At 43.3% G+C, this 16505-nt stretch overlaps 1 protein-coding gene across 2 annotated transcripts; it reads left to right on the top strand.

The window, feature by feature from the left end:
• Positions 1–519: 519 nt before the first annotated feature.
• On the top strand, positions 520–14226 carry LOC104687469 (AKT interacting protein). Of its 2 annotated transcripts, XM_039558187.1 has the most exons (10): positions 520–564; positions 4768–4883; positions 6161–6366; positions 7906–7970; positions 8054–8154; positions 9465–9553; positions 9632–9730; positions 9948–10055; positions 10617–10677; positions 13300–14226. In XM_039558187.1, the coding sequence occupies exons 2-10, from the start codon at positions 4842–4844 to the stop codon at positions 13408–13410; spliced, it is 882 nt and encodes a 293-aa protein (XP_039414121.1). In that variant the 5' UTR covers positions 520–564; positions 4768–4841; the 3' UTR covers positions 13411–14226. The 2 variants fall into 2 exon arrangements, with proteins under 2 accessions (XP_039414121.1, XP_010394897.1); XM_010396595.2 differs by lacking the exon at positions 520–564 and having other exon boundaries at positions 13303–14226.
• Positions 14227–16505: the final 2279 nt, after the last annotated feature.

Raw genomic sequence — 16505 nt, forward strand, 5'->3', positions numbered from 1 at the left:
TCCCTCAGCCCGACCGTCCCCGCTCCGCCCGCCCCGCGGCCCCGCCAGCCTGCGCTCGGACACGGGGCAGTGCCGGACGAGCCCTCGGGCCCCGCCCCAGACGGCCGCTCGAGCCCGCCGGCCAATGGCGTGCGTCCCCGCGCGCCCCAGCGGCCAATGAGAACTGCTCGTTTCTCTAAGCTCCACCCCCGGCTCTGTCAGCCAGCTGAGAGAGTGACAGGTGCACCTGCGCGGTCCCATTGGTCCGCCTGCCACAAGACGGACAGACCCTCGGACCAATCGCCGCGCGCGGGGCGGGGCCCTCAGCGCTCTCGCAGTGACGGTGCCGGGGCGGCCCCGGCGCGTCTGGGCCCGTCCCGAGCTGTGAGTGGCGGCTGCGGCCGCGCCGCCCGCCCCGCGGGGTGGAACCGGTAGCGGCGGGCGCCGATTGGCCGCGGGGGGCGGCCCGGATGTGCGGCCCGAGGGGCGGGCGGTAAATGGGGCTGTGCCGGGGGTAGCGGGAGCGGCGGCGGCGGCGGCGGCGGCGGCGGGGCCTGGGCCGCGCGGGGGAGCGGCGGAGCCTCGGTGGGTGAGCCAGAGGGGCCACAGCGTCCGGCCCTGCCCGGGCTTATCCCTGCCTGGCGGAACGAAGGCGGTGGGCGCGGGAGTCCCGTCCCCGCGGCGCGGGAGGGTGGCGGGGCTGTTCTGTCCCTGAGGGGCTGCGGGGTGCCTGCGCCCGTGGGGCCGTCACCTGTCGCCGGGAGGGGCTGGGCCCGTTGGGGCCGCCCCGCGCGGGGGGCGAGAGGCACCGCGGGCTCGGGCAGCGCCGGGCGCGGGGCGGCTGCCAGCGGGGCCCTGCCCGGCCCGGCGGCTTCCGACCCTCCGCCCGTTGCTCCCCGCCCTGCGAACGGCGTCGCTCTGCGGTGTCCGGCTCGGCCGCGGCCGCGGTGGGAAACACCGCGGAGACCGCTCGGGCTTCGCAGGAGTGCTCTTAACCTCCTGTGACCCCCTGGCTGACAGGTCCCTCTGGACCAACCTGTGCTGTGGGACTCGGCCGGCCATCGCCCTATGTCCCTTAGCCTGCTGAATCTAAGAGCAGGTCTCGTTGACGTAGATTGCAGTTTCGTAGAGGAGTGAACTCGTAGCAGCAGGTGTTGGTATGGAACGCGTAACTCGCCTGTGGAAGAAGAGTTGGCGAACAGGCTTGACTGGTCAGTGTTCCTGTTCACCGCCACCAGCGGCTCCCGCGTTGTCCGGCAGATTAAAGTGTGAGCGAGCGAGGAGGGCCTTGGGTCCAAAGCAGATCAGGAGTGGCTGTGCTGAGGAGAAATAAGTTCTAGTGTAAACTGACATCTGCAGGTGTTGGACAAGCACATAATACTGTGTGTTCAACATACACTGTTCTCTGGTGCTCTGCTGAAGTAGCTCGGTTTGTTCTCAGGTGTAGGAGTGGTTCCCTTTGATTTGTTGATGTTTCCAGGAAACCTTCAGAAGAGTGCTCTGTTCCAGGCAGATAAAGTTTTTTTCACATTGCTTTAGTGTTGTGTTTGATCAAATAACTCTGTTGGTGAGAGGAGAAAAATATGACACATACTGCGATAGTGGGTAAAATGAGACATTTTTTTATGAGACTACCTAATGTAAGGAAAAGGTGCAGAAGCAAAGTACTTAAATGTTATGGTTTTGCTAGTGATAACTTCGGTTTTTTGAAGCCTTTTAGAGTGCTGATGAAGTATCAGATGACTTTACACTTGCTCTGAGTGCTGGCATATATTGCGGACATGAAGTTATGCCTGGCAGCAGGTGGTTTTTGGTCTTAATGTGGTGCTGTGGACAAGTTAAAAGGCCTTTCCAAGAAGCAGTATTTGAAGTAATGTTTCTTCACAAGTTTGTGTTTTGTCTTTGTTTAGTTGCTGTTTTACTAGAAAGAAAGCACTAGAGAAGAAGGTAGCTGTAAAAAGCACATGGGAGGAGGACAGCTTAGGAGGGTTGCTGTTAATTGCTATTCTTAAAGCAGGAGAAATTAGTGGAATGTACTACTGAGTTACACACTATCGTGCCTCCTCTGGATGAGGTACTATGAATGTTGACAGTGTGAAACGAGAGAGAGAGGGATGGCTTTGAATGTTTTTATCCTCTTTCCGTAAAATGGGGAGAGTGTATTGGGTTAGTTTGGGAAGCTGATGGATTTAGTAGTTACAGCACTGTAAGATGCTGCAGTGGTGGGTGCCTTGGGGTAGACACTGAGCCCTGCGTAAGAGTGAATGCCTAAACTGCCTAGAAATTCCACTTAATGGTATCAGGACTTAGCTCTCTGTCTGCTGCAGACGTAGTGAGAAGTAGAATAGGCAGTCTAATGTAAATTTGCTGTTACTTGGTTGTTTTTAATACCGGTTTTAATCATTTTTGTGATTAGTTATGGGTAGTAAATTGCAAGGCGAAGGTACTAGAGAGCATAAGCAATTGTGGGTAAGTTTCCTTTAGAGCTATGATTCTCCACTTAGATGTTGCATAGGAGTGAATGTGATTAAAAATAAACTCTTAAAACACTTTGAAAGGCTTCTTAAATGACCCTCTTCTCTGAGCTCAGGTTTTGCGTTCTCCACTGTAAATAGTATTTTAACAGGTGTATGAGACTGGAGGCAGTTTAACAATAAATTTAGGACAATACTATGTATGATTTATAACTGGCAAGCAACTGGATAAAAGATGTCTGTGCAAGAGAACCCCTGGAAGTTATTCTTTAACTTAACCAGACATAAAATGTTTTATTTGCTCTTAACAGCATGTAAGTAGGCACGATAATGAAAGGCCTTTCAGCAGAGCTGGAAGTGTACTGAGATACACAGCTGCTTTCTGAAAGATGGATCTGCTGACTGAACTGCATCTACCATCAGTTACCAAGCTTCTAGAAAAGTTCCCTGTTTCCCTGGGAATAGATTGGGCTGGTTTTTACCTACGTATGTCATACTTTGTCCTGCTGACTCCTGTTCTCCTATCTCTGGTTCCGGGATAATGCAGCTTGTATTACCTAGTCATAAAAAACAGCAGCCCAAAACAAACAAAATACTCCCGCCCCAATCCCATAATCACTCCAGATTCCAGCTAATTGTCTTCCAACCTGTACCTCAACTTCCAGCACTTTTCCCTCTTGTCAGAGCCCAAGCACTCAGGTGCTCTTTGTGCGTCAGTTCCTCTGCCCTCTGGTTACACCAGAGTTTTCCCAAGGAAATGTCTCGTACCTTCCTGGCCCAGTCTTCCTGTCTTACTTAGTCTGGCTGGTTTGATGGAAAAGGCCTGTGGCACAGCCCTCTGGCATGACTCTGCTTTCCAGACAAGAGATGGGGAAAAGTGAAAACATCTCCCTGCTTTCACAGGGCAGTAGCTGCGCTTTGACTTTCTCTCTTCAGTGGCTCAGAATGATGTGAGACTGGCTGCTGAAGAGGAAAAGTACCTGGAGGAACCTGTTGCGTATAGGAATGTTTGAGATGATTCTGAGTGGGGAAATTAATTATTTTTCATCCCTTTTCTGAAAGGTTCTTGCATTTTTTTGAATGCATGGCTGCTGCATAGCTTAGAAGACTATGATTTGTTATTAATGTTTCTTTTAAATATTTAGCATTCCTAGACTTACTGAGGATAAATTGTCTGCATTTTGTGTTTTTTGGTTGTTTTTTTTTTTTTTTTTCCTTTTAAAAAGATTGGCATTTATTTTAATTTTAGGAAGATTTTGGTCATCATCTTTCCATTTTCTCTATAAACTTATCAATGGTGAACAGATGCTGCTGTCCTTACTGTAGTAAAAATGTAGTGTTGACCACAGTAGAAACCTGTGCCACTGGCTCTGTCTCTCTCACATCCCATTAATTTTCTTCATCAATGTTGTGCAACTTTCTATTAAAAAAACTGTGTAAAGTGCCTCAAAACCTTAGGTGATGGAGCCAAAAATGGGAGGGTGAAATGAGGAAGGAAAGTAGGAGAACTGGAGAGGAGAAAAGAGTGGAGGCAATAGGGTGTGCCAGACAAGAGGTGCTATAGACCAGAGTTCTTCAACCAGCGATAGCAAGACTTAAAAAAAAAAAAAGAGGAGAGCGAGGACATGCACAGTAGATGACACTGAAACACCAAATACTGCTGAAGTCCTTGTTATTGAGCTGCTGATCTAAAGAGCACTAAGCCTTAGTGCTCATGATGAAACCATTAAATAAGCTACAGAGAAGCTTCTGTGTTCTATGGCTTTGTCTGTTCCTGGTGGTGTTCCAATGCAGATGAAAACAAAATGACACATGATGTGAACTCAATGAAAGGATCATCTCTGTTACCAGGAATGACAGAATTTCTCAAACTGGGACACTTCAGAAGTGTGCAAAGTCAACAGTGTCTGCAAGGGACAGCACTTAGCAGGGTCCTAGTTCTGTCTGGTGCTGGTCTGAAATGGGGAGGTGATAACTTTAATATTTGCTTGTGTAGAGGGTCTTCCTTAACTCTGTTGAGCCAAGAGATGATCCTTTTTTTCTTCTCATTGACAAAATGAGCATGGAATGCAGAATGTAGTCTTTTTCTAGCAGAAAGAAGACAGAGATTCACATGGAAAAATAGACATATGTTATTCTTCTGGAGCATATAATAGAGCTTTGGCATTTTTAAATCTTTTTGGTCTTGCCTACGTGAAGTTATCTTCTGAAGTTACAGAAATGTAATGCTGGCTGCAGAATTAGATCTGAATCCTATTTATATACTGAGTCCTGTTTATCTGTTAAAATGCATGTTCATTCTGTGTACTTTTAGGGTATAAATCCGAAGGGCCTGAGGACACACTGAAGACACAGAAAAGTTGCAGGCCTTTATTTGGAATACACGTTATGAACCCTTTCTGGAGCATGTCTACAGGTTCTGTACGCAAGGTATTTAATGAATGGATGCCAGAAAGTGTTGTCATGCTTGGGAGGGGTGGTAGCAGTGCTGGGAAAAAAGCCATCAGGTGATCTGCAAATAGTGTTTTACTGTGTCTTTATCCTGAGGGTTGTGATCACCTTCAGTGAAAGTGTAAACTGGCTTTGAGCTGTGCTAACTGGAATGTACCTGTGCATAGAGTCTACTCCAGAATTTGTTGGCTTTTCTTATATGAAGCATCTTTAAATAGGAAATGTGAAACAAATGTGTTCAGGTGGTTGAAGCACTTTTTTGTTAGGACATTTTAGTGACTTATATAGAGCTTAGCCAGGTGCAATGAGCTTTGACAGAACTGTGCCTCCATAGTGCTGTTGCTACAACTTGAGGTTGTAGCAGTAATAAAAGCGTGGGAGTTCTAGGGTTAATCACTTCTCAGGTGTTCAGTACTAGGGCAAATTATGTAACTTTAATCATGAGGCATTGTTACTAGTCTGGGTCTTGGGCACTTCAAAACACTGTAGCTTAAATCGTGCCTTTAGTCACCACACGTAGCCTAAGCACAAGTCTGTAGCCTGCAGGTTTATCTTTGCAATCTCTAGAATGATTCTGGGGTCTGTGTGTAGTACAGTGTTTGCTGGCAGTGGGTTGGTTTTTTTTTTTTCTTCTAAGAAAAGATAGCAAAGGCATAAAAGGGTTCCTATGGTAAAACTATTTAAACTTGATACCACTGCCAAGTGGTGATTTTCACTGTGGGGGTGAGCTATAGGATCAGTTCCAAGTGGAATATTGATGTCTTAAGCACAGGCAGAAAGTGAAATAAGTGAAACTTGGGGTTTTTATCTCAATTTTACTACACCACTTCTAAAGAGTCTTTGAAGTCTACAGTGTAAGGATGCTTGTTGGTAGAAATGATTTATCTTGATGCACTGTGTGCTAGAAATAGATTGACTTGTAAGCTGATGTTGTATACTGTCTGGTTTCAGGTTCTAAATAAATGTAAGCCTCCTTAAGCATTTGTCCTAATCTGCAGATTTCCTATTCAGCATTGAATACTTTTGTATTTGTAGGTTGAGTTTAATTGAACAAAAGTCTATTTAAAAACAAAAAGGCAAGAGACCCCTCCCATGCCCTCCCCCAAGCAGTGGAACACCAAAACCCAAGATATGTTTCATTGCCCTAACTTGTAATTGGCATAATTTGGGTTTAAACCTGTGTTAAAATATGTTCATATGTTAAATGTTTCTGAAATGTGGCCTGTGATCTCATGGCTTCTCCTCTGATTTGACAGAGAGCTGACACTGAAGAGAAAACTTTGAGTGGAGAGCTGCGAACCAGTCCCCTGCGAGCCTCTGCAAAGAAACAGTTGCCTTCTATCCCAAAGAATGCTGTGCCAATAACCAAGCCTGCTTCACCTGCCACCTCCTCCCAGTCCACAAATGGAACACATGCTTCTTATGGGCCATTTTACTTGGAGTATTCGCTTCTTGCAGAATTGTAGGTGTTCACTTTTTTATCTTCTTTAGTCACTGGGCTTACGCTTCAGTTAGGAAAAAACACTGCAGGGGCCTAGTTCTTGCGTGGTGTCTCTGCCATAGCCCTTGAAGGTGGTAAAACATTGTCTGCAAAGTTCTTTCTCTGGAGCAGCAATCTCAGTCCCTTGAGACAGAAAGGGAAAAGAAAGTGTGATGAGATTTTAAGGGGCATTTTTAGATGTCATTCTCTGAATTATTAAATTTCTTAATCTTGAAGTAAACACACTGTGAATTTAGGTATCCTGACCAGTTATCCTAATGGCTTTTTGGTCAGAAATACCAAATAATTGAAACAAGTATTAAAATAGAAGCAAGCAGATGTTGAGTGGGAAGATGCTCATGAATATATGGTGCTATCTAATGGAGTTAGGATGTGGGAGCTTCCTTCAGTTGTCACATGAAACGCTAGAACACCACCTGATACAGTTGATCAAGTGGATGTTGGAAAGACTATATTCATTTCTGTGATATTTAACATGAAACTTAGGAGGGAGGAGTTGCATTTGACCCAGTCTGGTGATTTGTTGGAGCATAAAAATCTCTGTCCTCAAAACTTTCTAGTTATATAACTGGTTAGTGCGACAAAGCTGAAGGGACTTCCTCTGTAATAGACGTGCTGGATTCCCAAGTATGTAGTGCCTTTTGGAATGAAATCCCTGGAGTCCTTATGCAACGGAGTCTCAGTTTGTGTATTTAACTGTTAAATTGAAAGTGAGAACTCTCAAAACATTTATCTCTTTCTCAGGGAATTAACCCTGAGTTTTTGATTCAAGAAAGATGTTTTTCTTCTGAGTAAATATATTGGTACTATAATACAAATTCATTATTAGGGAACTAATAACCAATATTAGGGAAACTGTAAGCAGAGAACTGTGTTAATGTTTTGCTTTATAATTGTTGTTTATTTGTGTGAGCATGTAGAATTCAGTTTAATGGACCCATATACCAAGTAACTGGAAAACCTGTGAAGTAAATAATTAGGTTTTTGGTTTGTTTTCGCCATTGCCAGAGTAATTTCAGCTTGACCTGCAGCACGGTGTCATCTAAAACTGAAAAGCTACTTGTTTAAATTTGAGGTTGAAGTTTGGTCACATTTCAGCAGCAACTATAATTGACTGTGAATCTGTGTTCAAAATTACTTAACTGGATTTTTTTTTTTCTTCCTTACTTTGAAACTGGGGATTCAGTCGAAAATTGTAAATTTCTGTACTGACATACATTAAATGCTGAGTTTACTGAGGGAAGAGTTTATTTCTGCTTCTCTATTTAGTTTTATCAAGAGGAATAGTGTTTTCTGTTAGTAAATCTTTAAGTGGAGTGCCGCAAAAAGCAGGAGGGAAAGAGTGTGATTTTACTTTATTTGTCACCTCCTTCAGTGAGCAGCCTTGGGAATTGAGAGTACGTTTGTGGAGGAAGGCCCTGTTGGGCTGTGGGTGGTACATTCTGGGTTTGCTGTGTCAGTGTAGTTGTGGAGCTCTCTGAATGCTGACTCTGATTGCAGTACCTTGGTTGTGAAGCAGAAGTTGCCAGGTGTCTACGTGCAGCCCTCGTACCGATCAGCATTAAGTAAGCTTAAACTCAACTTTTAAATTTTTTTATATACATATATTTTGAAATTCTTTCACTCAAGCAAACTTTCTCACTTGCAGTGTGGTTTGGTGTAATATTCATAAGAAATGGGCTCTACCAGGATGGTGTATTTAAGTTCACTGTCTATATTCCTGATAATTACCCAGATGGAGACTGCCCGGTAAGTGGCTGTGCCTTGTTTTTTTTTTTTTTTTTTTTTTTTTTTTTCTTTCCTGGTGGTATAAGTGTGGCTTTTTGTTAAAGCTGATACACCAATTAGCTTCTTTTTTCCTTGAACTCATTTTGTTCACTTGGCTGGGCTCATTTGCAATGTCTTGTACACATTTGCAAACTGCTGTGGAGGAATTACATTACTCTGATTACTGAGACTGGTGTGAAGTGAACTTCCTGAGGTCAGATGCATTAGTGTTAAGTAATCAAACAGTTCTTTCCCTCCACTCTTGATTTGCTACTTCCTCAGCAGGAAGTTAACACTGAAACACTTACAGAGGTATCAGAATTCTGAGTCGTGATACAATGGAATGTAAAATCCAGACACCTGTGCTGTGCTTGCTGTAATACTGCAGGATTTCTCAATTGTCTCTTCTAAATTACATTGAAACAAAGAACTAAAAATTTGAGGAGAACGTGGTGAAGCAAAGGGAAAAGGAGATAGGCAGTATGGTGTTATCTTCCATCTCTGTTTTCTCTTTTTCTCTTTAGTGAAAAGTTTCCAAGTTATTAGACTAGTTTAAAAAAATATTTTGTGGCAGTCTGACTCTTCAGAGCAGAGCAGCTCACCCTCTTGGCCAAACTTCTTTAAAAGGAAGATTCGAGGGCAGGTGCACACAACTGCTGTGTTGGGTAGCTGCCTGCTTGGTGTCAAGTTTTATGTAAAGCTATCATTTTTAAAAGAACAGGACTAGTAGGAAACAGTGCCTTTTAAAGGTTAGACTTTAGTATCTGTCAGCCAGCCAACATTCTTTTGCTAGAAGAGGGCTTTAGAACATTCCTCTTGAAACTTAAGTTTTCTTTTGGAAGAATGTGTGAACACTGGAGGAAATGAGCTGTACAGAGGCAAAGACACTAGGGTATCACTGCACAGTTTACTTAAAAGTGAGTAGGATAAAAAAGGTATCAATTGTAGCTCAAGTATGTAAAAAGCTTTCAGTCACAAATAGCTAAACCAGAAAAACTCCTTTAATCTGATCTTATCTGATATTATTACCTGTGTTGGCACTAGTGCCTGTGCAGTTAACTGGATTAGTTTCCTGATTTGGTGATAACATGTGAGAGAGGACAAGACCCTGCATGTTACACAGGTGTGTTGGGTTACAGTTTCACAGCTGGTAGAAATCACTTGCAGTTACTTTCTTTTAATACAGTGACAACTGATTAGTATTTGGCAGGAAGATTTGACTGACCATCACCCAGTGGTGTTGGCATTAGGATTGAAGATGTCATCATGATTTTTTTTTTTTTCTAATGCAGCGCTTGGTTTTTGACCTGCCTGTCTTCCACCCTCTAGTGGACCCTTTATCTGGTGAACTGGATGTGAAAAGAGCATTTGCAAAATGGAGGTTAGTGCTGACAAATTGATGTATAATTTATAAAGTTTGTTCTATTCTTCATTGTGCTTTTTTTTTTTTTTTTTTTAGGCGAAATCATAATCACATATGGCAGGTGTTAATGTATGCTCGCAGAGTCTTCTACAAGATTGATACAACCAGTCCTCTGAACCCCGAGGCTGCAGTGCTGTGAGTATCTTCCATGTGTATAGGCATGGCCTCTTAAGAGGTTTTGGCATAGATTTGCAAAAACAAGAGGTCTGTAAAATTGTCTACTCGTGGTCTCTGCCTCCAGGCTTGGTTGCGTTAGGAGCTCGAGTTGGGGCTTTGCCGAGTCTATCTGTGCTTCTAGAGCAAACGCATGGCTCCTTGCAATTACTTAACACGACTTACTTCTGTCTTGCAGGTATGAAAAGGATGTTCAGCTGTTCAAAAGTAAAGTGGTAGACAGTGTCAAACTATGCAGTAGTCATTTATTTGATCAGCCCAAAATAGAGGACCCCTATGCAATCATGTGAGTACTCTGAGCAAGTTCACCCTGTCCTAATGTTTTGAGAGCAAATTTTGGTGTAGTTGCTGATGGCAGCCTTTCTCTGTCAGGCTAACTGACCTGCTTTTTCTTTAGAAAAATCTGAAAACAATAACCAAACAAGCCTCAGAACAAGCAAAAAGCCCTGAAGCGCCCACCTCCTTCAAGCAGAAATGCCCATTAATTAATGTTGCTTTCTGTCTTTTCAGAACTCAGTTTGCATGACTGTAGCTTTGGTTTTCTAAAGCTTGCCTGCATGGGGGATGGAGCAGTCAGCTTCATGGTGAATGAGAGTAGTTTTTCATGTCACATGTTCTGAATTTCCAGTTCTCAGTATGAACAGAAATGAAAACCTAAACATTTAGTGTTGAAAAGATCCATGACAATATGAATTTAGTTCTTAACTGTGTGTTTTAACACTGAATACTCACTTAAAATTTACTTAAAATTCAACAAAATAAGCAAAGTAAAATCACTGCTTTCTGCTCTGTCTGTGCTGTAGTTTGCAAAAATGCCAAGTAAGAATTAACTATACTTTTTCCATAGTTTTTCTCCGTGGAATCCAGCTATACATGATGAAGCTAGAGAGAAGATGTTGACTCAGAAGGTACTTGCAAAGTTCACATTCTCACTCTAGGAAGGGTTTATTGCCTGATACAGGAAGAAAGATTCTCTGTCTCTGTGTGCTAGGGAGACCTTTTTCCACCCCTCTTTTGGCTCAGCAGGAATGCTGAACTGCTGTGATCTCCTAACGAAGCAGTTATGTCACTGTTCTAACTTCAGAGTGTTAAGCAATTAGTCACTTAGCCAGAAAGCTTCATTAGTACAGTTCTTGGCACACAGCAGATTTTTTTTTGTTTGTTTATGGATGGAAGGGACAAAGAGATTCACTGGCTGCCTGTTAGGTTGTTCTGCACTTGTCATGGCTGTTACCATTTCTGCATTACCTGACAGTCTCCAGCTTCTTGGGTTTCTTCTGTTGAGAGTCTTTCATTACTGAATCAAAGCTTCAGCACTTTCTTCTCCTTGCAAAGTTTCTGAAGCAGCACAAGCACAGTCTCTTACTTCTCTGATGCTGTTGATTTCTAATGAGACATCAGCTCACCAAAAGGTGCTGAGAGTTCCTTCCATCACAGAGTGCTCTTACTGACAGAGCAAGAATGTGTTGGCTCATAGAGCTTTCACCTGATGGGGTGATGGGATGTGATTTGGGGTGGGAGCTGTTCATGGTTTGTTTTGTTTTCTTATTTTAATTACTGCTTTGCACTTGACAAGAGCTGCCACACAGCAATTCTGGGTCTGTGCTGAGTGGCCTGACAAGTCAATCCACTTGTAGTACAAAGGGATTCTGAAACAGTGGTTGCTGTCTTAGCTGGACTGACAAGGAAATGCACTCTGAATGTTTTAGTTACTGACTTGGGCTAAAGCTGTGCTGTCGATTGCTGGGGTTTTGTGTAACGAAAAATTATTTTTTTGTCAGTTCAAACTTGTCTTCCACACTGCAAGGTTTATCTCATGTTCTTGCATGTCTTCTGGCATGAATGAGGTTTTAAAATTTATCTTAATACAATACACTGCCTGAGCTCAATGTGGCAGTGCACCCAACTGCCAGTCTCATTACAGCCTTGGAACACACAGGAAAATATTTTGGTCAGATTGACTTCTTGATGTTCTTACAAAACTTAAGAAATACTTTTGACACTTCTTTTCTTCCTCCCTTTCTCCTTCATTCTTCATCTCCTTCTTTCTTACCCTTTAAATCAAAGAGAAATAATAGGTCAAGGTGCCTGAAATGGAAAGGGTCTGATGTTGTCTCAGAGACTGATAGCAAACTGACTTTTCTTTTGTCCTCTTTTCTTAGAGAGATGCATGTTGATTTCTTTTTAGGTGAAAACGAACATCTTCAGTAATTATTGCATCCATGGTACTTAGTTGCTCCTGTCATGTGTTGATAGGAATGTCCCAGCTTCTGTGCCATAGGAGATTTGTCCCAAAATTCCAGTGTAGCTGAGAACATTCCCTGTAAAAACAAGTTCCCAAACCTTCCTACAGCCCTGGATCCTCTTTATTACCTCTGTGATTCCTATTCCTTGGGAAACAGCTAGGCCATTCTGGAGCTGCAGCCCAGGAAGGGCAGTGATGTCCCAGTTCCCTTCTGAGCACGTGGCTTTTCCAGGGTGTGGTTCCTGTGTGCGGCATGGGAGAGGCAGCTGCCACTGCCAGGCTCAGGCTTAACTCCATCCCTCTTGTTTGTTGTTGTCCAACGTGTTACGGCAGGTCTGTCACACAGCGTCACCTTTGGCACAAAGCGTGGGCAAGGGCAGCAGTGCAGCTTCTCTTTTCTTGCTGCCGTAATTTACTTTGTCAAGCAAAAGACTTTTCATGGTGCAACCAAGTCTGCTCATGCAGTTATCATTTTCTAGAGCTCAACACACCATTCCAGGTTTGATGTCGTTGTCTTACGCTTCCTGGTATTAAGAAAACCCTGCCAGCTCTTTTGCTGCTTTGGCCATCTAGAGTAATGTCTAATTTACTGATCTCTTTAACTACTTTGAATCTACAGATGCTCCAAGTTGTATCTTTGTTCTTCAATTTGAAGTGATTTTTTTTTTTTTTTTTGGTCTTCTAAATTGCAATAGGCAGTTAAAATGTTGGGTGCACTGTTGGGTAATAGTTACTGTTCAAGCATTTAACTGTGACAAATGCCCAGGGAAAGGAAGGACCATCCTTGGAAAGCATTAGGAAACTCCCAGGTTTAGCAAAGGCATTAGTTGCTACTTTTGCACATTAATTTGGGTTCCCAGCCACCTGTGGGGTGTAGTGGTCCTCCCCAGCATGCCCTGCATCACCAGGCAGAACTACAGGTGCAGTGTAGGGCGAGTGTTTGGATTGACACTTCTTTCTGTAGAGCCAAGAAATGTGGTGAAGAGCAGTGCAGTGATGCTGGGCTGGGGCCTACAAGCAGAAGGAGTATCCTTGAGTCTTTATGGTGGCACAGGGCAGCTGTACCCAAGTAAAGTCCTTAAAACTCCTGTGTTGTCAGGGTAGTTCTGCAGATGCCACACACATTCCCAGAAATGAAACCAGTGGCCATCTTGCTGTTCCTCTTTGAGGAGAGGAAATGGTGCAAGCCTCTTTTTTGCATATTTGCTAAAGGTAAAATGAATGGAGGGGGAGTTGAGAGGGTTTGGGTATCTAAAAATTGTAACTTTAACTTTGTTCTCCCCAGAAGAAGCCAGAAGATCAGCACTGCAAAAGCATGCATGTCTCTGGCCTGTCCTGGGTGAAGCCTGGCTCAGTCCAGCCCTTCAGCAAAGAAGAGAAGACGATGCCCACTTAAGCTGTCCTGGACACTGGTGCACAAAACACTTTCTGGGGGTGGAGGGAATGTAACGGAGGGAGAAACAGCAAAGCAGCAGTTTCCTTCTTGACTACAGATTAGTAAAACCTGAATGGTAGCAGTGACTCCAGTAAACCCGTTCAATGGATTACTGACTCTTAATGTTTTACATATGCATTAGGTTTTAAAGGCTTGCCTGGAGTTTGGAAGTCTCTCTTGAACACTACAGTACTTCTACCTGAAGACTGTCTAGGGTGGGTAATTCCTCAGGGCTCTGAAATGCCTGGAGGTTTTGGGTTGGTTTTTAAGCTTTTATTTTTTCCCTCCAGGAATAGCAATTTTTTAAAAAAAATCTTAAATTACTGGCAGAAATATTAGTATTGGAAATACGATGCCAGAGTTAAGCTGTGTTCATGTAAACTAATATAGCAGAGTTAAACACTATATTTAATGGTTTTAAATACTTTTGGTTTCTATTGTAAATATGTTAGGATTTGAAACTGTAAATAGACGGTTCATTGACTCCATTTAGCACTTTCCAGAAGTAAAGCTGGGGATGATGTATGATGTATTATTGATTTGTAAATGGATACTGTCACTAAAGCGCACATTAGTCTGACAGGGTGAAAGTAGAATGTCAGGCTTGTTAGACTTTTAGTACTGAAACACTAAAATCAAAGCTTTTAATGGTGGTCTCTTGAGCTAATAAATTCTTAGAGGGTTTTAGATTCCCTAGGTGTCTAGGGGATTTCTTAGGGTAGCTTGACTAATGTGTGTTAATAGTGACATCTTAAAATAAAAAGAAACCATGCTCTAGCTTTTGTCCTTGTTAGTCTGTGCTGTGGATGTTTAGTGAAGAGTGGGAGCACCTGGCTACATGGGTACTTGTCTGCACAGGTGTTTGGGATGTTCATGGGATGCCAGGAAGCAGCCCTGTACATAAGAGACTTGTGTTCCACACACAGGAAAACCTCTCCAAAACACAAGTGAACTTGGGAGAGACTCTTATAATTTTCACATGAGTTTTCCTAATGCCACAGCCTGGTGTGATGCCTCTTCTTGCCTCCTGCGGTTGTCCTATCAAAATCTGTGGTGTTAACCCCTTGGAGCTGGGCTGCTGTTCATTTGGCTCCCCTTGCCTGTACTGGTGGATTAGTGCCAACCCAGCTGCCTTGGAACAGCCTGTAGTGACTCATGTGAACATGAGGTGGTATTTCAGGAGGTGTGATGTGGGGTTTGTGTTGAGTTTGTGTTTTTATCTGGCAGGCTAAATTCACTTGTCGTTAACAACCTTTCACTGTTCTGTTTGAGAACAACTGCTTGGCTTCTAAGGAAATAGACGAAGACTTCCCCAGTAGTGTCATACACTCAGTAACAGGAAAATGAGATGGCTCTGTGGCGCTTGCCTCAGTCAGTGTTCTGAGTGGCATTCATGCCCCATTAGCCTTGGTATTCTGGATGCCCAGCATGTAATGAGCAATTGGAAGTGCCTTGGAATTGTCGTGTGCCTGGTCTGAGTTTGCAGTAGAGGACAGGAATGGAGGAAATGATCTGAAGGTGAGTTTGTATTGCCTGGAAAAGCAGTGGTGTTTGCCTTTCAAGGAAAGGACGGGGGAAGAGTTTGAGGGTATATGTACTGTCCTGGAGTGTTGCCACAAAAATACTGTAAAATGAGTTCTGTTGCTGCTGTTGCTCTCTAACTTTTTGGGAAGGCTGAAACTGAAATTTAAATGCTTCAGATTTATCATGGGCAAGGTTTTAGTTAGAGGACTCCTGGTGCGAAGCAGACGATGGGCCTGGCCTTGTGCTGAGCGCATGAACTGCTTGGGCAAGGGCAGCCTGGAGCTAAACCAGACTCTGACAGTTCCTCTTTACTCAGTTTTATGATCATTCAGAAGCCTCTAATACATCACTGACTTGCACATTTCCTAAGTCAGGCGAAGGATGTGTGTAGAAGTGAAATCCTCCTAATCTTGGGCCGCTCTTTGGTGTTGGCTGCAGCACAGCTCCAGCTGCCAGTGCTGCTGGTGGCCAGGAACAATGTCCAGAAGGAATGACAGGATAATGCTGTGAAAGTGATGGTTATTGGAGGAAGTTTTGTTCTTCTGTGAGCTGTCACGGACCCCTGCAAGGCTGGTCACTAGGTTGGATTGCTCCAAGCTAAATCCAGCTAACAGCAGTTTGTTAAGAATAATTTTATTGCTTTAGAGAATGTAGAATTTTAGTTTAGAATGAATAATCTGAAAAATTACTCTTTTTATTAGACTGGGAGAGAGAATGCTGTGTATTTCTGTAGTCATATTTGTGTACAAGAAGCTGTTCCAGGAGCAAGGTAGGTGAATGAGTACTGAAACAGTGCCATGGAAATCAAATCCTTTTCTCCTGGATTGTGCTGTTTTTCCTAGAACAGGTACATAATTTGATGAAAGACTAAGGTCTGGCCAATACTTTGAGAAGGGGATGTTTCTGAATATCATCTTTGAAATTCTGAATTCTCTAAAGAACATTTCCCAGAGATCTGCAAGTTACACCAGTGGAGTCTCCTGCTGAGGTTGCAGTTGGATTTCAACCAAACCTAAGTAATGGAAGAAATTATTTGAAGCTGCTTCAGTTGTTTTTTTTTTTTTCTTTTAATATCAAGTTTGCATGCCTTTTTTTTTTTCTTTTGGAACACCTCTGTTGAAGTATTTTTTTGTTGATTTTTTTCTTTTTGAAGCAAATGCTAAAAAACTATAAACTGCAACTTGTATCTTTATTGTTATTTACAGCTGATACTAACTTAGCAACTTGGTTTCAGAAATGGACAGAAATAGCAGTGGATGAAATAGTATCAGGGCCCCTAGGTAAAAATGCAGGAGAAAACCAGTGCAGCCTTAGCTGTACAAATACAGCACTGGCCAGTAGTGGTCAAAGCTGTTCTTAACTGCTTAAGAATGTTTAGAAATTTCCCTCAGTTGAAGTGGGAGTGCACAGTGCATATGAAATAAAGTTTTTGGGTGTGTGAGATGTTGTGTTAAAAGCTCCTGCAGGGAAGGCAAAGCAGATCGTTCGTTCTGGAGCCCTCCTGTTGTGCAGTGAGACAGCCACCCTCCTCC

Source organism: Corvus cornix, chromosome 11 (assembly GCF_000738735.6).
Source record: "Corvus cornix cornix isolate S_Up_H32 chromosome 11, ASM73873v5, whole genome shotgun sequence".
Lineage (NCBI taxonomy): Eukaryota > Metazoa > Chordata > Aves > Passeriformes > Corvidae > Corvus > Corvus cornix.